Here is a 25,037-nt window from a genome sequence, read left to right as displayed (position 1 = left end):
TAAATAATAAAGTGACTATAGTGGATAAAAAAATTTATATTTAAAATAGTGCAAAAATTCATGTGTTATTAAAAATGTAAATATTTACCAGTGACCACAGTGTTGTTAGTTATTGTTTGTATATATATATATATATATATATATATATATATATGTAATATCTGAGGACCGATCTATTATTCCTATAAGCAGACACCTATACTTATTGTCATCCTCTGTTTGCCTTACGCACTGTTTGCACCTTATTTTAGGGTGTAAGTTAATGTCAATTTAGCACTTTATGCACCTTATTTTGGGTGAAAGTTTACATCCATAGGCAGATATTTATACTAATGTCATCTTCCGTTTGCCCCGTGCACTTCATGCACCTTATTTGTGGGTGCATGCTTACATTTTAGCACTGCATGCACCTTACTCTGGGTGCCAGACTAGATTTATTGAATAACTGATATTTAATATGGGCAGTGTGCAATTTCATAGGTGCAATAGTTATTGTATAAACTGATTATGGGTATGACACAGGTGTTTAGTTAAGATCCCAGTATGGTCCTTGATCCACATGTTACATGATCATATGTGTATTATTAGTATGCACTCCGGATGTTCCCTCACCATATTTTAAATTGTCTTTCTTTGTGTATATGTTTTTAGTGGGAGGGAGGGATTGTTTTCAGGGGTTGTTGTCTGTTTACATTATGTATCTCTCTATAAAGTATATCATTGGGATTCAACACTTATGCTTGTGAGATATTAATTTACCCATTTATAGTGAGCTCTGTAGGATGTATAAAAACAAAACATAACACAGGAACAAAATAAAATCCTAGAACGTCTGGTCACTGACTACAACTTTCAGCATGCCCTGTCTACTAACTGGTGAGCTACCCTCACCCAGTAAAACATATGACACCTGCAACCTGTTTACTCACAGTTCACACCTAACTTGGGCCACTCGCCGCTCCAGCTGTGTGCTTCCCCCAGCAGGGCCTGTGTCTCCCCTTAAAGTGACTTACTGTTTCCAAGGGAGAGCCCAGATCAGACTGAGACTCTTGCTTTTGATGACCTCCCCTCTCTGCTGACTCATTACTTAGGCCGCAGGTGAAGAATTCTCCAAAGTGAGTCAAGGAAATGCACCCTTTCCTTGCCACTTTATCACAGGGGATACAGTTCATTGAGGGAACCATGAATGCCAACATGTACTATGACATACTGAAGCAGAGCAGGATCCCCTCCCATCAGAGACTGGGCCACAGGGCAGAATTCACACATCATAAACACATCTCCAAGACCCCCACTGCCTTGGTAAAGTAGCAGAGGGTCTAGGTAATGGACTGGCCAAGCATGTCTCCAGACCTAAACCCTATTGAGCATCTATTCTATACTAAACTCCAGAATAACCAACCATAACAAGACAAGGACAGATGAGAATATTCAATTCACAGAAACAAGTGGAAAAGAAATGTAATATGTACACTCCCCCGGGGCGAGAAATCTCCAAGGTGTCATCATATTCTGTATACACAAGTATATATGAGAAGATGCACAGGATAATATAACAAAAAGCAATGATAACTACTGTCATAGTAGTTATATTGTTGTATATAGGGAGCAGTATTACAGTAGTTATCTTCTAGTATATAGGAGCAGTATTATAGTAGTTATATTCTTGTATATAGGAGCAGTATTATAGTAGTTATTGTTACGCCGAGCGCTCCGGGTCCCCGCTCCTCCCCGGAGCGCTCGCTACACTCTCGCTCCCGCAGCGCCCCGGTCAGATCCACTGACCGGGTGCACTGCGATACCGCCTCCAGCCGGGATGCGATTCGCGATGCGGGTGGCGCCCGCTCGCGATGCGCACCCCGGCTCCCGTACCTGACTCGCTCTCCGTCGGTCCTGTCCCGGCGCGCGCGGCCCCGCTCCCTAGGGCGCGCGCGCGCCGGGTCTCTGCGATTTAAAGGGCCACTGCGCCGCTGATTGGCGCAGTGGTTCTAATCAGTGTGTTCACCTGTGCACTCCCTATGTATACCTCACTTCCCCTGCACTCCCTCGCCGGATCTTGTTGCCATTGTGCCAGTGAAAGCGTTCCCTTGTGTGTTCCTAGCCTGTGTTCCAGACCTCCTGCCGTTGCCCCTGACTACGATCCTTGCTGCCTGCCCCGACCTTCTGCTACGTCCGACCTTGCTTCTGTCTACTCCCTTGTACCGCGCCTATCTTCAGCAGTCAGAGAGGTTGAGCCGTTGCTAGTGGATACGACCTGGTCACTACCGCCGCAGCAAGTCCATCCCGCTTTGCGGCGGGCTCTGGTGAACACCAGTAGTGACTTAGAACCGGTCCACTAGCACGGTCCACGCCAATCCCTCTCTGGCACAGAGGATCCACCTCCTGCCAGCCGGCATCGTGACAGTAGATCCGGCCATGGATCCCGCTGAAGTTCCTCTGCCAGTTGTCGCCGACCTCACCACGGTGGTCGCCCAGCAGTCACAACAGATAGCGCAACAAGGCCACCAGCTGTCTCAACTGACCTTGATGCTACAGCAGCTACTACCTCAGCTTCAGCAATCATCTCCTCCGCCAGCTCCTGCACCTCCTCCGCAGCGAGTGGCCGCCTCAGGCCTACGACTATCCTTGCCGGATAAATTTGATGGGGACTCTAAGTTTTGCCGTGGCTTTCTTTCACAATGTTCCCTGCACTTGGAGATGATGTCGGACCAGTTTCCTACTGAAAGGTCTAAGGTGGCTTTCGTAGTCAGCCTTCTGTCTGGAAAAGCTCTGTCATGGGCCACACCGCTCTGGGACCGCAATGACCCCGTCACTGCCTCTGTACACTCCTTCTTCTCGGAAATTCGAAGTGTCTTTGAGGAACCTGCCCGAGCCTCTTCTGCTGAGACTGCCCTGCTGAACCTGGTCCAGGGTAATTCTTCCGTTGGCGAGTACGCCGTGCAATTCCGTACTCTTGCTTCAGAACTTTCCTGGAATAATGAGGCCCTCTGCGCGACCTTTAAAAAAGGCCTATCCAGCAACATTAAAGATGTTCTGGCCGCACGAGAAATTCCTGCTAACCTACATGAACTCATTCATCTAGCCACTCGCATTGACATGCGTTTTTCCGAAAGGCGTCAGGAGCTCCGCCAGGATATGGACTTTGTTCGCACGAGGCGTTTTTTCTCCCCGGCTCCTCTCTCCTCTGGTCCTCTGCAATCCGTTCCTGTGCCTCCTGCCGTGGAGGCTATGCAAGTTGACCGGTCTCGCCTGACACCTCAAGAGAGGACACGACGCCGCATGGAGAATCTCTGCCTGTACTGTGCCGGTACCGAACACTTCCTGAAGGATTGTCCTATCCGTCCTCCCCGCCTGGAAAGACGTACGCTGACTCCGCACAAAGGTGAAACAGTCCTTGATGTCAACTCTGCTTCTCCACGTCTTACTGTGCCTGTGCGGATATCTGCCTCTACCTTCTCCTTCTCCACTAAGGCCTTCTTGGATTCCGGATCTGCAGGAAACTTTATTTTGGCCTCTCTCATCAACAGGTTCAACATCCCAGTGACCAGTCTCGCCAGACCTCTTTACATCAATTGCGTTAACAATGAAAGATTGGACTGTGCCGTGCGTTACCGCACGGAACCCCTCCTAATGTGCATCGGACCTCATCACGAAAGAATTGAGTTTTTGGTCCTCTCCAATTGCACTTCCGAAATTCTCCTTGGACTACCCTGGCTTCAACACCATTCCCCAACCCTTGATTGGTCCACAGGGGAGATCAAGAGTTGGGGTACCTCTTGTTTCAAGGACTGCCTTAAACCGGTTACCAGTACTCCCTGCCGTGATCCTGTGGTTCCCCCTGTAACCGGTCTCCCTAAGGCCTATATGGACTTTGCTGATGTGTTTTGCAAAAAACAAGCTGAGACTCTTCCTCCTCACAGGCCTTATGACTGTCCTATTGACCTCCTCCCGGGCACTACTCCACCCCGGGGCAGAATTTATCCTCTGTCCGCCCCAGAGACTCTTGCTATGTCTGAGTACATCCAGGAAAATTTAAAAAAGGGCTTTATCCACAAATCCTCCTCTCCTGCCGGAGCCGGATTTTTCTTTGTGTCCAAAAAAGATGGCTCCCTACGCCCTTGCATTGACTACCGCGGTCTTAACAAAATCACGGTAAAGAACCGCTACCCTCTACCTCTTATCTCTGAACTCTTTGATCGCCTCCAAGGTGCCCACATCTTTACCAAACTGGACTTAAGAGGTGCTTATAATCTCATCCGCATCAGAGAGGGGGATGAATGGAAAACGGCATTTAACACTAGAGATGGACACTTTGAGTATCTGGTCATGCCCTTTGGCCTGTGCAACGCCCCTGCCGTCTTCCAAGACTTTGTTAATTAAATTTTTCGTGATCTCTTATATTCCTGTGTTGTTGTGTATCTGGACGATATCCTGATTTTTTCTGCCAACCTAGAAGAACACCGCCAGCATGTCCGCATGGTTCTTCAGAGACTTCGTGACAATCAACTTTATGCCAAGATGGAGAAATGTCTGTTTGAATGTCAATCTCTTCCTTTCCTAGGATACTTGGTCTCTGGCCAGGGACTACAAATGGATCCAGACAAACTCTCTGCCGTCTTAGATTGGCCACACCCCTCCGGACTCCGTGCTATCCAACGTTTTTTGGGGTTCGCCAATTATTACAGACAATTTATTCCACATTTTTCCACCATTGTGGCTCCTATCGTGGCTTTAATCAAAAAGAATGCCAATCCTAAGTCATGGCCTCCTCAAGCGGAAGACGCCTTTAAACATCTCAAGTCTGCCTTTTCTTCTGCTCCCGTGCTCTCCAGACCTGACCCATCTAAACCCTTCCTATTGGAGGTAGATGCCTCCTCAGTAGGAGCGGGAGCGGTCCTTCTACAAAAAAATTCTTCCGGGCATGCTGTTACTTGTGTTTTTTTTTCTAGGACCTTCTCTCCGGCGGAGAGGAACTACTCCATCGGGGATCGAGAGCTACTAGCCATTAAATTAGCACTTGAGGAATGGAGGCATCTGCTGGAGGGATCAAGATTTCCAGTTATTATTTACACCGATCACAAAAATCTCTCCTATCTCCAGTCTGCCCAACGGCTGAATCCTCGCCAGGCCAGGTGGTCTCTGTTCTTTGCCCGATTTAATTTTGAAATTCACTTTCGGCCTGCCGATAAGAACATCAGGGCCGATGCTCTCTCTCGTTCCTCGGATGCCTCGGAAGTAGAGCTCTCTCCGCAACACATCATTCCTCCTGACTGCCTGATCTCCACTTCTCCAGCCTCCATCAGGCAAACTCCTCCAGGGAAGACCTTCGTCACTCCACGCCAACGCCTCGGAATCCTCAAATGGGGTCACTCCTCCCATCTCGCAGGCCATGCGGGCATCAAGAAATCCGTGCAACTCATCTCTCGTTTCTATTGGTGGCCGACTCTGGAGACGGATGTTGTTGATTTTGTGCGGGCCTGCACTGTCTGTGCCCGGGATAAGACTCCTCGCCAGAAGCCCGCTGGTCTTCTTCATCCTCTGCCTGTTCCCGAACAACCTTGGTCTCTGATTGGTATGGACTTTATTACAGACTTACGCTCATCCCGTGGCAACACTGTTGTTTGGGTGGTCGTTGATCGATTCTCCAAGATGGCACATTTCATCCCTCTTCCTGGTCTTCCTTCTGCGCCTCAGTTGGCAAAACAATTTTTTGTACACATTTTTCGTCTTCACGGGTTGCCCACGCAGATCGTCTCGGATAGAGGCGTCCAATTCATGTCAAAATTCTGGAGGGCTCTCTGTAAACAACTCAAGATTAAATTAAACTTTTCTTCTGCTTATCATCCTCAATCCAATGGGCAAGTAGAAAGAATTAACCAGGTCCTGGGTGATTATTTACGGCATTTTGTTTCCTCCCGCCAGGATGACTGGGCAGATCTTCTACCATGGGCCGAATTCTCGTATAACTTCAGAGTTTCTGAATCTTCTTCCAAATCCCCATTTTTGTGGTGTACGGGCGTCACCCTCTTCCCCCCCTCCCTACTCCCTTGCCCTCTGGTTTGCCCGCTGTGGATGAAATAACTCGTGATCTTTCCACCATATGGAAAGAGACCCAAAATTCTCTCTTACAGGCTTCATGACGCATGAAGAAGTTTGCTGATAAGAAAAGAAGAGCTCCCCCCATTTTTTCTCCCGGAGACAAGGTATGGCTCTCCGCTAAATATGTCCGCTTCCGTGTTCCCAGCTACAAATTGGGACCACGCTATCTTGGTCCTTTCAAAATTTTGTGCCAGATTAATCCTGTCTCTTATAAACTTCTTCTCCCTCCTTCTCTTCGTATTCCTAATGCCTTTCACGTTTCTCTTCTTAAACCACTCATCATCAACCGTTTCTCTCCTAAACTTATCTCTCCCACTCATGTCTCCGGTTCTTCAGACATTTTTCCTGTAAAGGAGATACTGGCCTCCAAAAAGGTCAGAGGAAAAACCTTCTTTTTGGTTGACTGGGAGGGCTGTGGTCCTGAAGAGAGATCCTGGGAACCTGAGGACAATATCCTAGATAAAAGTCTGGTCCTCAGGTTCTCAGGCTCCAAGAAGAGGGGGAGACCCAAGGGGGGGGGTACTGTTACGCCGAGCGCTCCGGGTCCCCGCTCCTCCCCGGAGCGCTCGCTACACTCTCGCTCCCGCAGTGCCCCGGTCAGATCCACTGACCGGGTGCGCTGCGATACCGCCTCCAGCCGGGATGCGATTCGCGATGCGGGTGGCGCCCGCTCGCGATGCGCACCCCGGCTCCCGTACCTGACTCGCTCTCCGTCGGTCCTGTCCCGGCGCGCGCGGCCCCGCTCCCTAGGGCGCGCGCGCGCCGGGTCTCTGCGATTTAAAGGGCCACTGCGCCGCTGATTGGCGCAGTGGTTCTAATCAGTGTGTTCACCTGTGCACTCCCTATGTATACCTCACTTCCCCTGCACTCCCTCGCCGGATCTTGTTGCCATTGTGCCAGTGAAAGCGTTCCCTTGTGTGTTCCTAGCCTGTGTTCCAGACCTCCTGCCGTTGCCCCTGACTACGATCCTTGCTGCCTGCCCCGACCTTCTGCTACGTCCGACCTTGCTTCTGTCTACTCCCTTGTACCGCGCCTATCTTCAGCAGTCAGAGAGGTTGAGCCGTTGCTAGTGGATACGACCTGGTCACTACCGCCGCAGCAAGACCATCCCGCTTTGCGGCGGGCTCTGGTGAACACCAGTAGTGACTTAGAACCGGTCCACTAGCACGGTCCACGCCAATCCCTCTCTGGCACAGAGGATCCACCTCCTGCCAGCTGGCATCGTGACAGTTATATTCTTGTATATAGGAGCAGTATTATAGTAGTTATATTGTTGTATATAGGGAGCAGTATTATAGTAGTTATATTCTTGTATATAGGAGCAGTATTATAGTAGTTATATTCTTGTATATAGGAGGCAGTATTATAGTAGTTATATTCTTGTATATAGGGGGCAGTATTATAGTAGTTATATTCTTGTATATAGGAGCAGTATTATAGTAGTTATATTCTTGTATATAGGAGCAGTATTATAGTAGTTGTTACGCCGAGCGCTCCGGGTCCCCGCTCCTCCCCGGAGCGCTCGCAACATCCTCGCTACTGCAGCGCCCCGGTCAGATCTACTGACCGGGTGCGCTGCGATACCGCCCCCGGCCGGGATGCGATTCGCGATGCGGGTGGCGCCCGCTCGCGATGCGCACCCCGGCTCCCGTACCTGACTCGCTCTCCGTCGGTCCTGTCCCGGCGCGCGCGGCCCCGCTCCCTAGGGCGCGCGCGCGCCGGGTCTCTGCGATTTAAAGGGCCACTGCGCCGCTGATTGGCGCAGTGGGTCTAATCAGTCATTCACCTGTGCACTTCCCTATTTAACCTCACTTCCCCTTCCCTTCCTTGCCGGATCTTGTTGCCATTGTGCCAGTGAAAGCGTTTCCTAGTGTGTTCCTAGCCTGTGTTCCAGACCTCCTGCCGTTGCCCCTGACTACGATCCTTGCTGCCTGCCCCGACCTTCTGCTACGTCCGACCTTGCTCTTGTCTACTCCCTTGTACCGCGCCTATCTTCAGCAGTCAGAGAGGTTGAGCCGTTGCTAGTGGATACGACCTGGTTACTACCGCCGCTGCAAGACCATCCCGCTTTGCGGCGGGCTCTGGTGAATACCAGTAGTAACTTAGAACCGGTCCACTAGCACGGTCCACGCCAATCCCTCTCTGGCACAGAGGATCCACCTCCTGCCAGCCGAATCGTGACAGTAGATCCGGCCATGGATCCCGCTGAAGTTCCACTGCCAGTTGTCGCCGACCTCACCACGGTGGTCGCCCAGCAGTCGCAACAGATAGCGCAACAAGGCCATCAGCTGTCTCAACTGACCGTGATGCTACAGCAGCTACTACCACAGCTCCAGCAATCATCTCCTCCGCCAGCTCCTGCACCTCCTCCGCAGCGAGTGGCCGCTTCCGGCCTACGACTATCCTTGCCGGATAAATTTGATGGGGACTCTAAGTTTTGCCGTGGCTTTCTTTCGCAATGTTCCCTGCACTTGGAGATGATGTCGGACCAGTTTCCTACTGAAAGGTCTAAGGTGGCTTTCGTAGTCAGCCTTCTGTCTGGGAAAGCTCTGTCATGGGCCACACCGCTCTGGGACCGCAATGACCCCGTCACTGCCTCTGTACACTCCTTCTTCTCGGAAATTCGAAGTGTCTTTGAGGAACCTGCCCGAGCCTCTTCTGCTGAGACTGCCCTGCTGAACCTGGTCCAGGGTAATTCTTCCGTTGGCGAGTACGCCATCCAATTCCGTACTCTTGCTTCCGAATTTTCCTGGAATAATGAGGCCCTCTGCGCGACCTTTAAAAAAGGCCTATCCAGCAACATTAAAGATGTTCTGGCCGCACGAGAAATTCCTGCTAACCTGCATGAACTCATTCATCTAGCCACTCGCATTGACATGCGTTTTTCCGAAAGGCGTCAGGAGCTCCGCCAGGATATGGACTTTGTTCGCACGAGGCGTTTTTTCTCCCCGGCTCCTCTCTCCTCTGGTCCTCTGCAATCCGTTCCTGTGCCTCCCGCCGTGGAGGCTATGCAAGTTGACCGGTCTCGCTTGACACCTCAAGAGAGGACACGACGCCGCATGGAGAATCTTTGCCTGTACTGTGCCGGTACCGAACACTTCCTGAAGGATTGTCCTATCCGTCCTCCCCGCCTGGAAAGACGTACGCTGACTCCGCACAAAGGTGAGACAGTTCTTGATGTTAACTCTGCTTCTCCACGCCTTACTGTGCCTGTGCGGATATCTGCCTCTACCTTCTCCTTCTCCACTAAGGCCTTCTTGGATTCCGGATCTGCAGGAAATTTTATTTTGGCCTCTCTCATCAACAGGTTCAACATCCCAGTGACCAGTCTCGCCAGACCCCTCTACATCAATTGTGTTAACAATGAAAGATTGGACTGTGCCGTGCGTTACCGCACGGAACCCCTCCTAATGTGCATCGGACCTCATCACGAAAAAATTGAGTTTTTGGTCCTCTCCAATTGCACTTCCGAAATTCTCCTTGGACTACCGTGGCTTCAACGCCATTCCCCAACCCTTGATTGGTCCACAGGAGAGATCAAGAGCTGGGGTACTTCTTGTTTCAAGGACTGTCTTAAACCGGTTTCCAGAACTCCCTGCCGTGACCCTGTGGGTCCCCCTGTAACCGGTCTCCCTAAGGCTTATATGGACTATGCAGACGTATTTTGCAAAAAACAAGCTGAGACTTTACCTCCTCACAGGCCTTATGACTGTCCTATTGACCTCCTCCCGGGCACTACTCCACCCCGGGGCAGAATTTATCCTCTGTCCGCCCCAGAGACTCTTGCTATGTCTGAATACATCCAGGAAAATTTAAAAAAGGGGTTTATCCGCAAATCCTCCTCTCCTGCCGGAACTGGATTTTTCTTTGTGTCCAAAAAAGATGGCTCCCTACGTCCTTGCATTGATTATCGCGGACTTAATAAAATCACGGTAAAGAACCGCTACCCCCTACCTCTCATCTCAGAACTCTTTGATCGTCTTCAAGGTGCCCACATCTTTACCAAACTGGACTTAAGAGGTGCTTATAATCTCATCCGCATCAGGGAGGGGGACGAATGGAAAACGGCATTTAACACCAGAGATGGACACTTTGAGTATCTAGTCATGCCCTTTGGCCTGTGCAACGCCCCTGCCGTCTTCCAAGACTTTGTTAATGAAATTTTTCGTGATCTCTTATATTCCTGTGTTGTTGTGTATCTGGACGATATTCTGATTTTTTCTGCCAACTTAGAAGAACATCGCCAGCATGTCCGCATGGTTCTTCAGAGACTTCGAGACAATCAACTTTATGCCAAAATGGAGAAATGTCTGTTTGAATGTCAATCTCTTCCTTTCCTAGGATACTTGGTCTCTGGCCAGGGACTACAAATGGACCCAGATAAACTCTCTGCCGTCTTAGATTGGCCACGCCCCTCCGGACTCCGTGCTATCCAACGTTTTTTGGGGTTCGCCAATTATTACAGACAATTTATTCCACATTTTTCCACTATTGTGGCTCCTATCGTAGCTTTAACCAAGAAGAATGCCAATCCTAAGTCCTGGTCTCCTCAAGCGGAAGACGCATTTAAACGGCTCAAGTCTGCCTTTTCTTCTGCTCCCGTGCTCTCCAGACCTGACCCATCTAAACCCTTCCTATTGGAGGTTGATGCCTCCTCAGTGGAAGCTGGAGCGGTCCTTCTACAAAAAAAATTCTTCCGGGCATGCTGTTACTTGTGGTTTTTTTTCTAGGACCTTCTCTCCGGCGGAGAGGAACTACTCCATCGGGGATCGAGAACTACTGGCCATTAAATTGGCACTTGAGGAATGGAGGCATCTGCTGGAGGGATCAAAATTTCCAGTTATCATTTTCACCGATCACAAGAATCTCTCCTATCTCCAGTCTGCCCAACGGCTGAATCCTCGCCAGGCCAGGTGGTCGTTGTTCTTTGCCCATTTTAACTTTGAAATTCATTTTCGCCCTGCCGACAAGAACATTAGGGCCGATGCTCTCTCTCGTTCCTCGGATGATTCGGAAGTAGAGGTCTCTCCGCAACACATCATTCCTCCTGACTGTCTGATCTCCTCTTCTCCAGCCTCCATCAGGCAAACTCCTCCAGGGAAGACCTTCGTTTCTCCACGCCAGCGTCTCGGGATTCTCAAATGGGGTCACTCCTCCCACCTCGCAGGCCATGCGGGCATCAAAAAGTCCTTGCAACTCATCTCTCGTTTCTATTGGTGGCCGACTCTGGAAACAGATGTTGTGGATTTTGTGCGGGCCTGTACTGTCTGTGCCCGGGATAAGACTCCTCGCCAGAAGCCTGCTGGTCTCCTTCACCCTCTGCCTGTCCCCGAACAGCCTTGGTCTCTGATTGGTATGGACTTTATTACAGACTTACCCCCATCCCGTGGCAACACTGTTGTTTGGGTGGTCGTTAATCGATTTTCCAAGATGGCACATTTTATTCCTCTTCCTGGTCTTCCTTTAGCGCCTCAGTTGGCAAAACAATTTTTTGTACACATTTTTCGTCTTCACGGTTTGCCCACGCAGATTGTCTCGAATAGAGGTGTCCAATTCGTGTCTAAATTCTGGAGGGCTCTCTGTAAACAACTCAAGATTAAATTAAACTTCTCTTCTGCATATCATCCTCAATCCAATGGACAAGTAGAAAGAATTAACCAGGTCCTGGGTGACTATTTACGGCATTTTGTTTCCTCCCGCCAGGATGACTGGGCAGATCTTCTACCTTGGGCCGAATTCTCGTACAACTTTAGAGTCTCTGAATCTTCTGCTAAATCCCCATTTTTCGTGGTGTACGGCCGTCACCCTCTTCCCCCCCTCCCTATTCCCTTGTCCTCTGGTTTGCCCGCTGTAGATGAAGTGACTCGTGATCTTTCCACCATATGGAAAGAGACCCAAAATTCTCTTTTTACAGGCTTCATCTCGCATGAAAAAGTTTGCCGATAAGAAAAGAAGAGCTCCCCCCATTTTTGCTCCCGGAGACAAGGTATGGCTCTCCGCTAAATATGTCCGCTTTCGTGTCCCCAGTTACAAACTGGGACCACGCTATCTTGGTCCTTTCAAAGTCTTGTGCCAAATTAATCCTGTCTCTTACAAACTTCTTCTTCCTCCTTCGTATTCCTAATGCCTTTCATGTCTCTCTTCTTAAACCACTCATCATCAACCGTTTCTCTCCCAAGCTTGTTTCTCCCACTCCTGTTTCCGGTTCTTCTGACGTCTTCTCAGTGAAGGAGATACTGGCCTCCAAGACGGTCAGAGGAAAAAGGTTCTTTTTGGTTGATTGGGAGGGCTGTGGACCTGAAGAGAGATCCTGGGAACCTGAGGACAACATCCTAGACAAAAGTCTGCTCCTCAGGTTCCCAGGCTCCAAGAAGAGGGGGAGACCCAAGGGGGGGGGTACTGTTACGCCGAGCGCTCCGGGTCCCCGCTCCTCCCCGGAGCGCTCACAACATCCTCGCTACTGCAGCGCCCCGGTCAGATCTACTGACCGGGTGCGCTGCGATACCGCCCCCGGCCGGGATGCGATTCGCGATGCGGGTGGCGCCCGCTCGCGATGCGCACCCCGGCTCTTGTACCTGACTCGCTCTCCGTCGGTCCTGTCCCGGCGCACGCGGCCCCGCTCCCTAGGGTGCGCGCGCGCCGGGTCTCTGCGATTTAAAGGGCCACTGCGCCGCTGATTGGCGCAGTGGGTCTAATCAGTCATTCACCTGTGCACTTCCCTATTTAACCTCACTTCCCCTTCCCTTCCTTGCCGGATCTTGTTGCCATTGTGCCAGTGAAAGCGTTTCCTAGTGTGTTCCTAGCCTGTGTTCCAGACCTCCTGCCGTTGCCCCTGACTACGATCCTTGCTGCCTGCCCCGACCTTCTGCTACGTCCGACCTTGCTCTTGTCTACTCCCTTGTACCGCGCCTATCTTCAGCAGTCAGAGAGGTTGAGCCGTTGCTAGTGGATACGACCTGGTTACTACCGCCGCTGCAAGACCATCCCGCTTTGCGGCGGGCTCTGGTGAAAACCAGTAGTAACTTAGAACCGGTCCACTAGCACGGTCCACGCCAATCCCTCTCTGGCACAGAGGATCCACCTCCTGCCAGCCGAATCGTGACAGTAGTTATATGCTTGTATATAGGAGGCAGTATTATAGTAGTTATTTTCTTGTATATAGGGGCAGTATTATAGTAGTTATATTCTTGTATATAGGAGCAGGATTATAGTAGTTATATTCTTGTATATAGGAGTCAGTATTGTAGTAGTTATATTCTTGTATATAGGAGCAGTATTATAGTAGTTATATGCTTGTATATAGGAGCAGTATTATAGTAGTTATATTCTTGTATATAGGAGGCAGTATTATAGTAGTTATATTCTTGTATATAGGAGCAGTATTATAGTAGTTATATTCTTGTATATAGGGAGCAGTATTATAGTAGTTATATTTTTGTATATAGGAGCAGTATTATAGTAGTTATATTCTTGTATATAGGATCAGTATTATAGTAGTTATATTCTTGTATATAGGAGCAGTATTATAGTAGTTATATGCTTGTATATAGGAGCAGTATTATAGTAGTTATATTCTTGTATATAGGAGCAGTATTATAGTAGTTATATGCTTGTATATAGGAGGCAATTTTTATTGTGAAAACAAACAAAATTACAATTAACATAAATTCTTACAATGCAAACCAAAAATAACAAGCATTGTACACACAATGACTACTCAACTAGAGTATGTACAGAGTAATATTAAACTTAGAAAGTCCACATTTGCTGGAAAAGGAAAAACACAAAAAAAAATTTAATAAAATAACATGACACCATCCGTGTTAAACCAAAGAGACATTCCTCCATAATTTCCCATTATTTTGGTTTCTCCGTATCTCTAATGACTTTACCCACTGGAGCTCGGACATGATCTGTCTTACTGCTGTGTTGTGATGGAATGGCTCGTTGTGTATGGACACTCTAGTTCTCATGTGCCAATGGTAATATTTAGTGATAGTAATTATTATGTACATAGTCCCCCTGTCTACAGTCCTGTTACTGGATGGTACAGCGTAGATGATGTCAGGATACGTCAGGTTCTGCAGTAATGGGATGTTCAGCTTACTGGACACTTCTTCCCATATCCTCCTCCCGGCCCTGCAGTCAGATATGAAATGCTCCATAGTCTCCTCCTGCTGACAACCCAGAGGACAGTTCCTATCAGAAACGCTTAGATATTTCAGGTTACCCCTGGCAAAGAGCCTCCCATGGAGCGACAGCCAAGCTATGTCAAAGAATTTTGCAGGGAGTCGTTTCCCATTGAGGAACTTTAGACTTTCCTGTAAAGTGCTGGTCACACAATCCCTCAAGGCAAGCGGAGAGCAGAAGAAAGCCCTACAAACCCTTACGTATAGATCCTTCCTTGGCTTACTCTCTATATAGGACTTCTCAATGCGCCATCTCTTCAGACATCTGAGCCCATATTCCAGGTACGGGGGGAGGTAGTCACGCGTCCATCTCCCCCTCTTGAGACTGCCACCTCGCACCCAAGACTCTGCAAAAGGCAATATCCAGTCCCTGATACTATTCGCCCACAGGGAGCTGTTGTTTGAGTCCATGCAACCAAAATTAACTTTTAGAAACATGGAGTCAAAGAACACCCTTGGATTCAGCATATCCAACCCACCCTCTCTCCTCTGCAGGTAGGTGACCCCTCTTTTTATCAGGTTCAACCTGTTCCCCCAGAACATTTGGAAGAACAGGCTAAAGAGCCGAGCAGAGAAAGATTCTGGCAAAGGAAAAACAACAGAGACATACAAAAAGACGGGGACCAGGTAAGTCTTCAACATTTTAACCCTTTCTCTATAGGTCAGCCTCCAGTTCTTCCATCGCTGAACCTTTGCATTTCCGATTTCCAACTTCTCTTCCCAATTTAGTTTGGCATTATCGTCCCTTCCAAATTTGACCCCTAGGATCTTAATATAGGTGGAGGCTCTCACAAATTGGGGCAGATCAAAGTCTGGATCAGAATCAGATATCCAGAGAGCTTGACTCTTCTCAAGGTTGACCAGAGACCCTGATGCCTCTGAGTAACTTCTGATGGCTGCAGACAACATCTCCACCTCACGAGGCTCAGATATCACTACAGTCACATCATCCGCGTAGGCAACAACACTCAGGGGTAGGCAGTGGGGGACCGGCACCCCCTGAAAACCACACTCCTGCAGTGACCTCAGAAATGGGTCTAAGGCAAATACATACAGCAGCGGGCTCAGTGGGCAACCTTGTCTCACCCCCGCCTCAACCCTGAACGTGTCACCCTGCCAACCATTGATCAGCGGAAAGCTCTCGGCCTCACAATACAAAGTCTTCAGCCAATCGATGAATTGTCCCGGAATACCGTACTTTGACAAAGTGGCCCATAGATACTCGTGATCTACTCTGTCAAAGGCTTTAGCCTGGTCAAGACTCACAACATATCTCCCACACCTCAGGGCTTTACATCTCTCAAACATCTCCCTTATGGAGATCACTGCCCCAGAGATGTTCCGCCCTTTTACTGTGCCATACTGACAGCCTGCCAACAGTGCCGGGGACAGACAAACTAACCTAAAAAACAGGATTTTTGCCAGAATCTTCCTGTCGACATTCAAGAGGGCAATCGGCCTCCAGTTCTTGATGTCACTCGGCTCTTTACCTTTAGACAGCAGAATCAGCGAGGACACTCTCATGGATGGAGGCATCAGGTGACTTTCTAGACAATTTGTATAAACATCCACGAGGATTGGAGCCAAGAGGTCTCTGAATGTCTTATAGAATTCTGCTGTTATCCCATCTGGACCTGGTGCCTTCTTCAGATGTAACTTATCAATGGCCTCTTTGACCTCCGCCACCGTCAATTCTGCTGTCAAAGGAGAAAAGTCCAAATCATTAGTATCAGGGAGCGGAGTTGTCTCCAAGAATTGGGTCATCTTGTCTCTATCCAAAACCTTCCTCTGAAACAAGTCAGCATAGTACGATCTCACCACCCCCAGGATACCCTCCCAAGATTCCTGCAAAACACCCTGGGAGTCAGTGAGACCGGTGACAGATTTATTTGCCACCCGCTCCCGACAATTCTCAAAGGGATCAGGAGACCCTAAGGACCCATAATCCTGTTCAAGAACCAGGGAGGTATACCTGCTGTACTGATACTGCCTTATCTCAGATTTCAGCCGGTCAATCCTTTGTTGGTCCCCACCCGCCGAATATAGTGACTCCAATTCTTTCCGCAGCTTGAGATACTGGCCATACTTACTCTTCCCCTTTATAACTGACAGTCTCTTTAAGAGGGTTCTGATCTCATCCTTGACATCCTCCCACCAGGCGGCCATATCATCATAGAAGTCCACCCTCTCTAGCTGACTCTGTATAAGAGAGTGAGCCTGTCTCTGCACAGAAGGATCCTCTAATAGGCTGGAATTCAGTCTCCACAACCCTCTACCTGTCTCAGGACACCGTGTGACACCCAAACAGAAATATAAGGCCAGATGGTCAGAATAAGGGACGATCTTCTCATCCTTCTCACCAATGGTCTCTGTGGGACTAACCAGAGCTATATCTATACAACTACTTCTTCCACCACAGAAATAGGTAAATTTTGGTTTCCGACCACCCTGCACAAACACATCTGACAACCCGGCCTGTAGAATGATGTTGTTTAAGACCTTGGAGTCTCGGGTTAGAGGTCTATTAGAGGATCTGTCACTAGTTGTTCTGGAGGCATTAAAATCTCCGGCCAAGATGACAGGGACAGATGTAAAGAGATATGGCTTCACTTCATTATAAAGGTTAACCCTTTCAGTCACTGTCTGTGAACCATAGATATTAATAAGTCGGAGCCTTCTACCCCATATAGTAACTTCTAGCATTAGGCACCTTCCCATCAATACCTCTATCAGCCTATGTACAGTTACATCATTGGTGGTAAAGAGGATAGAGACCCCGGCACTTGGTTCCACAGCCAGTGACCAAAAGGATGGACCAGACCGCCATTCACGCTCTGCTTCACGTAACAGTCCTTGAGTATTTAAACGTGTCTCCTGTAAGAAGAAGATGTCAGCATCAATAGACTTTAGATGGTCATATACGACGTGTCTGGTCCTCCTCACTCTGACACTGTTCACATTACTGGAGAACACTTTAAGGGTAAAGTCGGCCATCATAACAAAGGAAAGAAGAAAGTGCAGAGATGTCACCCCCATCATCACAGATCTGAGTCTGAGCCCTCCTGCTGACCACCTGTTTCCATGTCCGATTCGGACAGACGTTTTGCTCGTGGGGGTCTCCTTTTTGTGGGGGGATCACCCTCTTGGTCTTCATTAAATTCATCTACCACTCGCTTTAGCTCCCTCTCCATCTCTTCCTCAACGTCTGACTCTGATAGGACACTGTACCTATTTGTGATGGTCATGACACCTGACCCGGGGTCTACTTTCTTTTTGGAAGGTTTTTGGACAGTGGTCCATCCCTCCTCAGGCTTACGGCTGTCTTTGTCTTTCTTCTGTCTCTTCTGCGGGTTTATTGATGCTGGGGCAGAAGAAGACATGGCCACAACCTGCTCAGTGACCTCCCTGTTCCCCTCAGTGGCTTCTGGTTGGGACTGGTCGGGCACTGTGTCACCAATATTGTCACCCATATCGTCACCTCTAGTGTCACCCATGTTATGCTGAGGCTCGGGTTGTGTCACTGCTGACCCTGACACCAACGTCTCCTCCTCCAGGTCCTCTGCCCCCTCCAGCAGGTCCTCATCAGGGAAGTCCTTACAGATGTTATGCCAGGCGTCAGGACAGTCCCTGTGGGAGTGACCGGTCTTACCACAGAGGTTGCAGCGGATATTCTGGCAGGTGGCGCTGACATGGCCGATCTCCCCACATAAATTACACTTCACTAGGGTGCACACACTCGCGATATGACCGGTCTTCCCACACTTGAAGCATTTTCTGGGCTGACCTGCATAGAAACAAACCCCTTTCTCCCGGCCAATGAAGAAAGAATTGGGCAAATGTTGGGTTATGTTGTTTATCTGCCGTAACTTCACCAAAACCTTCCACCCGCCCGTCCATATGCCGTCCTCATCCCTGGTCTTAGTCAGTTCTGACATTAGGTCACAGTGTCTCAATAACCAAACAACAATATCCTGGGGGGGGACAGACTCGTTCCAGAATATAATGGTGACGTTTGCTGTGTCCGGTCTGGAGATGGGGACAAAGCTGAACTTATTCCAGCCATCAGCATCTCTCACCCGGGTGACATGGGCCCAGAAGCGATCCAGGTCAGACATGAGTTTGAAGCTGACGTCATAGCCCTGCCTGTCAGGAAGGTTTATCACTGCCAGGATGTTAGATGGCAGGAAGCCCATTTGGTGGCACAGAAGTTCACGGACCACAAACCTCCTGTCAGGCAGCTCCTCCTTGGCCCCTCTATGTCTGAACCTGACCACGTTCCTCCTCTTGAAAGCCTGACCCGTATAGTTTACATTGGACATAAATGGTGACCCGCGGCTCCAGGCATTACCAGAGGAGGCGCCACTACTTCTACCCTCCTGCTGTTCTTGGGGGCGCTGTGGTGGCTGCTGACCAGCTGTACTAGGGGGGTCTGATACTTGTGTGACTAAAGGGGGGAAGTGTTGTGCATCAGACTGTACAGCCCCCTCCCCACCATCAACCTCTATACTCTGGGGGTCACAAGCCTCTGGAGGCTGAACTAATGGTGGACCTGACCCCAGAGATGACCCCAGATCCCACACAGACTGTGAAGCGCCCCCCTCTGCAGACACATTATCAGTAATATCACATACAGTCATATCAGTGCAGTCACTGGCAGCATGATCCTGCACTACAGAGCCCAGCAAGCCCTGCAGAGCCATGTCCTGTGAACTCTCTGCTGCACTGCTGCCTTCAGGTAAGAGTCCACAGTCCTGCTGCTCTCTACTGCCCCCAGGGGCTTGTGGTGACTGCACAACGGTTACAGAGTTACCTTCTGGTAGGAGTCCATAGTCCTGCTTCACCGTGCTGACTGCTGGGACTTGTGGTACCTCTGGAGGAGTCTCTGCAGGTCTCTGATGTTGCTGGACGCTTGCTTCTGCTTGTCTGTACAAATTTCCTTTCTCAAAAGGGAAGCTGGCTGGTCTGAGGAGTGGTCTTGCACAGGACTGCTGGATGTCCTCTTGTCTTGTACAGGACTGCTGGGTGTCCCCTGGTGAGGCTGAAGACTTAGGTGCAGCAGTAGATGACTTTGGTCTTTCCTTATATCCCTCAAATCGCTGCTGATTTCTGAAGGTCTCAGCGACTGGTCCCATCTGGTCCAATACGTCCTCCATGTCCTGCACAGTGTCAGCGAGCTGCACAGCGAGGGAGCTCAGCTTCTTATCATGTACAGCCTGGTTATTGGGGTTTGCTGCCTTTAGCTTGTATATACAGTCTATCTGTTTCTGCAGCTGTAACTTTGTCTTTTTTAATGTCTCAAGTCTCTTTACCAGAGCTGGGATCTGCTCGGCCAGACATAGTTCAGGCGCCCGCTGAGTATTGGGGGGCCGCGCTGGTGGGGTACTCACAGGACTCTGCTTCTGAGGTGGGATCTGTCTCGGTGCTGTGGTCACTGCTGCGGGGTCACAATCTCCAGACTGGGGACCGGGCCCCTGGTTCTTCCCAGTGACCGCACTTGTGGCCCCCTGAAGCCTTCCTGGTGTATTCCCTCTGGTCCCCTCTGGCGTGCTTGTAACTTTTGCGCTGCTCCCGCTCCCGTATCGTGTGCGGTCAGAACGTATCAGGACAGGCTGCTGCAGATTCTCCTGCATGGTCTGCTTCTCCAGGGATGTTCTCCTCTGTCTGACTGCAGGAGGGGTGGATTGTACCTGCAGCCATTACCTTACTTGATGATTCCTTCTTTAGTTCCACAGCTTTCTTCTCATCTGTGCTTCTTACTGCACCAGAACTGACAACATTCTGAACATTTCTCACATCCAGAGAAACTTTAGGATTTTCATCCATGGTTTGTGGTGTCTGGGGATTAATTCCCAGAATAGGCCGAGAAGCCTGGGCCTTGCTTGGGGAGCTTCCCCACCCAGGGTGGCCCCTCCCTGGGCTTTCTCCAGACATCAGGAGAGCTACACACACACAACCTCTCAGCTAGGAGGCAGTATTATAGTAGTTATATCCTTGTATATAGGAGGCAGTATTATAGTAGTTATATTCTTGTATATAGGAGCAGTATTATAGTAGTTATATTCTTGTATATAGGGACAGTATTATAGTAGTTATATTCTTGTATATAGGAGGCAGTATTATAGTAGTTATATTCTTGTATATAGGAGCAGTATTATAGTAGTTATATTCTTGTATATAGGGACAGTATTATAGTAGTTATATTCTTGTATATAGGAGCAGTGTTATAGTAGTTATATTCTTGTATATAGGAGCAGTATTATAGTAGTTATATTCTTGTATATAGGAGGCAGTATTATAGTAGATATATTCTTGTATATAGGAGCAGTATTATAGTAGTTATATTCTTGTATATCGGAGCAGTATTATAGTAGTTATATTCTTGTATATAGGAGCAGTATTATAGTAGTTATATTCTTGTATATAGGAGCAGTATTATAGTAGTTATATTCTTGTATATAGGGGCAGTATTATAGTAGTTATATTCTTGTATATAGGAGCAGTATTATAGTAGTTATATTCTTGTATATAGGGGGCAGTATTATAGTAGTTATATTCTTGTATATAGGAGCGGTATTATAGCAGTTATATTCTTGTATATAGGAGGCAGTATTAAAGTAGTTATATTCTTGTATATAGGAGCAGTATTATAGTAGTTATATTCTTGTATATAGGAGCAGTATTATAGTAGTTATAATATTGTATAGGGGGCAGTATTATAGTAGTTATATTCTTGTTTATAGGAGGCAGTATTATAGTAGTTATATTCTTGTACATAGGAGGCAGTATTATAGTAGTTATATTCTTGTATATAGGAGCAGTATTATAGTAGTTATATTCATGTATATAGGAGCAGTATTATAGTAGTTATATACTTGTATATAGGAGCAGTATTATAGTAGTTATATTCTTGTATATAGGAGCAGTATTATAGCAGTTATATTCTTGTTTATAGGGGACAGTATTATAGTAGTTATATTATTGTACATAGAAGCAGTATTATAGTAGTTATATTCTTGTATATAGGAGCAGTATTATAGTAGTTATATTCTTGTATATAGGAGCAGTATTATAGTAGTTATATTCTTGTATATAGGAGGCAGTATTATAGTAGTTATATTATTGTATATAGGAGCAGTATTATAGTAGTTATATTATTGTACATAGAAGCAGTATTATAGTAGTTATATTCTTGTATATAGGAGGCAGTATTATAGTAGTTATATTCTTGTATATAGGAGCAGTATTATAGTAGTTATATTCTTGTATATAGGAGCAGTATTATAGTAGTTATATTCTTGTATATAGGAGCAGTATTATAGTAGTTATATTCTTGTATATAGGGAGCAGTATTATAGTAGTTATATTCTTGTATATAGGGGCAGTATTATAGTAGTTATATTCTTGTATATAGGAGCAGTATTATAGTAGTTATAATATTGTATAGGGGGCAGTATTATAGTAGTTATATTCTTGTATATAGGAGCAGTATTATAGTAGTTATATTCTTGTATATAGGGGCAGTATTATAGTAGTTATATTCTTGTATATAGGAGCAGTATTATAGTAGTTATATTATTGTACATAGAAGCAGTATTATAGTAGTTATATTATTGTACATAGAAGCAGTATTATAGTAGTAATATTTTCCATTTTCCTTTTTAGCAAGCTAACTGGAGAGAAATTGTGAATAAGAAGTTGAAGTTTCCAGTGAGTCTTATCAATGCCATACATGATGGGAACCTTCCTCAGATTCAGCAGCTTCTACAGGTTAGTGATGGGATCCTGCGACAGCTGGACGATAGTGAAGATCGATCATGGCGGGAGGCTCTTAATCTCGCCATCCGTACGGGAAACGAGGAGATTATGAAGACTTTGTTGCATTGTGTGAAGTTTGACTTCAGACAGATCCATGAAGCTCTCCTCGTGGCTGTCGACACCAACCAGCCTCATGTGGTTAAGATGTTACTGGATCGACTGGACCAAGAGAAAGGCCTAAAGATGGACATCAAGTCTTTCTCATTGGCTTTCTTTGACAACTCCATTGACAATTCACGCTTTGCTCCAGGAGTAACTCCACTCACCTTGGCCTGCGAGAAGGACCTCTATGAAATTGTGGAGATGCTCATGAAGAAAGGTCATGTGATCACCACTCCACATAAGATCTCCTGCGCGTGTCTGGAGTGCAGCAATGGACGCAAGTATGACCTTCTGAAATTCTCACTGTCTCGAATCAATACATACAAAGGAATCGCCAGCAGGGCCTATCTGTCTATTGCCAACGAAGATGCCATGTTGAGAGCCTTCAAACTGAGTCGGGAACTTAAGAGACTTTCAAAGAAAGAGCCAGAGTTTAAGGTTGGTGACCATCTTTTTAATGGTACTGAATTGGCCCAATCTGGTGAACATAATTCAGAGTGTATGGGTGGCTTTAAAGGGGTACTCTGCCCCTAGACATCTTATCCCCTATCCAAAGGATAGTGGATAAGATGCCTGATCGTGGGGGGCCTGCTGCTGGGGACCTTCGCGATCTTGGCTGCAGCACCCCAGTCATCCGGTGCATGGAGCGAACTTTGCTTCATGCCGGATGACTAGCGATGCGGGGCCGGAGGCTCATGATGTCACGGTCACGCCCCCTCAATGCAAGTCTATGGGAGGGGGCATGACGGCCGTGACGCCCCCTCCCATAGACTTGCATTGAGGGGGCGTGGCCGTGATATCACGAGCCTCCGGCACTGCACTCGATGCTCTGAACGAACGCCGGGTACAGCAGGGGGATCGCAGGGTGCCACAGTGGCAGTACCTCCGTGATCAGACATCTTAACACCTATCCTTTGGATAGGGGATAAGATGTCTAGGGGCAGAGTACCCCTTTAAATGTGCCATATTATAGAGTTAATAAAAATCTTAGACTTGTGTTGAATCTATCGGTGTCTACTAGTGCTATGGAATCTGTTGGCGCTATATAAAAAAAATATTATTATTATTATCCGCAGAAGGAATAGACCTGCCTATTCTTTCTACACATGCAGGAATCGGGATTTCTGTGGCAGAAACATCTGTGTTCACAGTGCAGCAGAATCCCATTGAAGTAAATGAAGAGGAATTTCTGAGCAGAATATTCCCACAGAATTCCACTTGGAAATTCTGCCGGTGTGAACATGGCCTTACCGGCCATACCTTTATGTCCTGTAGTTCAGTGCTCCAGTGTCCAATGGTTTAGTGCTCTAGTCCCTGGTGTCCAGTAGATTTGTGTTCCATACCCTAATGTCCAGTGGTTTAGTGCTCTAGTCCCTGGTGTCTAGTGGTTTAGTGCTCTAGTCCCTGGTGTCCAGTGGTTTAGTGATCTAGTCCCTGGTGTCCAGTGGTTTAGTGCTCCATACCTTCATGTCCTATAGTTCAGTGCTCCAGTCCCTGGTGTCCAGTGGTTTAGTGCTCTAGTCCCTGGTGTCCAGTGGTTTAGTGCTCTAGTCCCTGGTGTCCAGTGGTTTAGTGCTCTAGTCCCTGGTGTCCAATGGTTTAGTGCTCTAGTCCCTGGTGTCAAGTAGATTTGTGTTCCATACCCTAATGTCCAGTGGTTTAGTGCTCTAGTCCCTGGTGTCTAGTGGTTTAGTGCTCTAGTCCCTGGTGTCCAGTGGTTTAGTGATCTAGTCCCTGGTGTCCAGTGGTTTAGTGCTCCATACCTTCATGTCCTGTAGTTCAGTGCTCCAGTCCCTGGTGTCCAGTGGTTTAGTGCTCTAGTCCCTGGTGTCCAGTGGTTTAGTGCTCTAGTCCCTGGTGTCCAGTGGTTTAGTGCTCTAGTCCCTGGTGTCCAGTGGTTTTGTGCTCTAGTCCCTGGTGTCCAGTAGATTTGTGTTCCATACCCTAATGTCCAGTGGTTTAGTGCTCTAGTCCCTGGTGTCCAGTGGTTTAGTACTCTAGTCCCTGGTGTCCAGTGGTTTAGTGCTCCAGGCCCTGGTGTCCAGTGGTTTAGTGCTCTAGTCCCTTGCGTCCAGTAGTTTATTGCTCTAGTCCCTGGTGTCCAGTGGTTTAGTGCTCTAGTCCCTGGTGTCCAGTGGTTTATTGCTCTAGTCCCTGGTGTCCAGTGGCTTATTGCTCTGGTCCCTGGTGTCCAGGGGTTTAGTGCTCTAGTCCCTGGTGTCCAGTGGTTTAGTGCTTCAGTCCCTGGTGTCCAGTGATTTAGTGCTCTAGTCCCTGGTCTCCAGTGGTTTAGTGCTCTAGTCCCTGGTGTCCAGTGATTTAGTGCTCTAGTCCCTGGTCTCCAGTGGTTTAGTGCTCTAGTCCCTGGTGTCCAGTGGTTAAGTGCTTCAGTCCCTGGTGTCCAGTGGTTTAGTGCTCTAGTCCCTGGTGTCCAGTGGTTTATTGCTCTAGTCCCTGGTGTCCAGTGGTTTAGTGCTCTAGTCCCTGGTGTCCAGTGGTTTAGTGCTCTAGTCCCTGGTGTCCAGTGGTTTAGTGCTCTAGTCCCTGGTGTCCAGTGGTTTAGTGCTCTAGTCCCTGGTGTCCAGTGGTTCAGTGCTTCAGTCCCTGGTGTCCAGTGGTTTAGTGCTCTAGTCCCTGGTGTCCAGTGGTTTAGTGCTCCATACCTTTATGTCCTGTAGTTCAGTGCTCCAGTCCCTGGTGTCCAGTGGTTTAGTGCTCCATACCTTTATGTCCTGTGGTTCAGTGCTCCAGTCCCTGGTTTCTGGTAGTGTAGTGCTCTAGTCCCTGGTGTCCAGTGGTTTAGTGCTCTAGTCCCTGGTGTCCAGTAGATTT

General features: G+C 48.0%; 1 protein-coding gene across 1 annotated transcript in view; it reads left to right on the top strand.

Annotated features, from left to right (window-relative positions):
• LOC130358176 (short transient receptor potential channel 2-like) overlaps positions 1–25,037 on the top strand; it is a 67,957-nt gene that overhangs the window by 7,771 nt on the left and 35,149 nt on the right. Inside the window, exon 2 of the mRNA XM_056561045.1 lies at positions 21,951–22,643. Coding sequence (XP_056417020.1) covers positions 21,951–22,643 — 693 coding nt within the window. The remainder of the gene's footprint in view (positions 1–21,950; positions 22,644–25,037) is intronic.

The sequence above is a fragment of the Hyla sarda genome, chromosome 2 (genome assembly GCF_029499605.1).
Source record: "Hyla sarda isolate aHylSar1 chromosome 2, aHylSar1.hap1, whole genome shotgun sequence".
Classification (NCBI taxonomy): Eukaryota; Metazoa; Chordata; class Amphibia; order Anura; family Hylidae; genus Hyla; species Hyla sarda.
The sequence above is the reverse complement of the archived record's forward strand: the minus strand, read 5'-3'. Positions and strand labels throughout refer to the sequence as shown.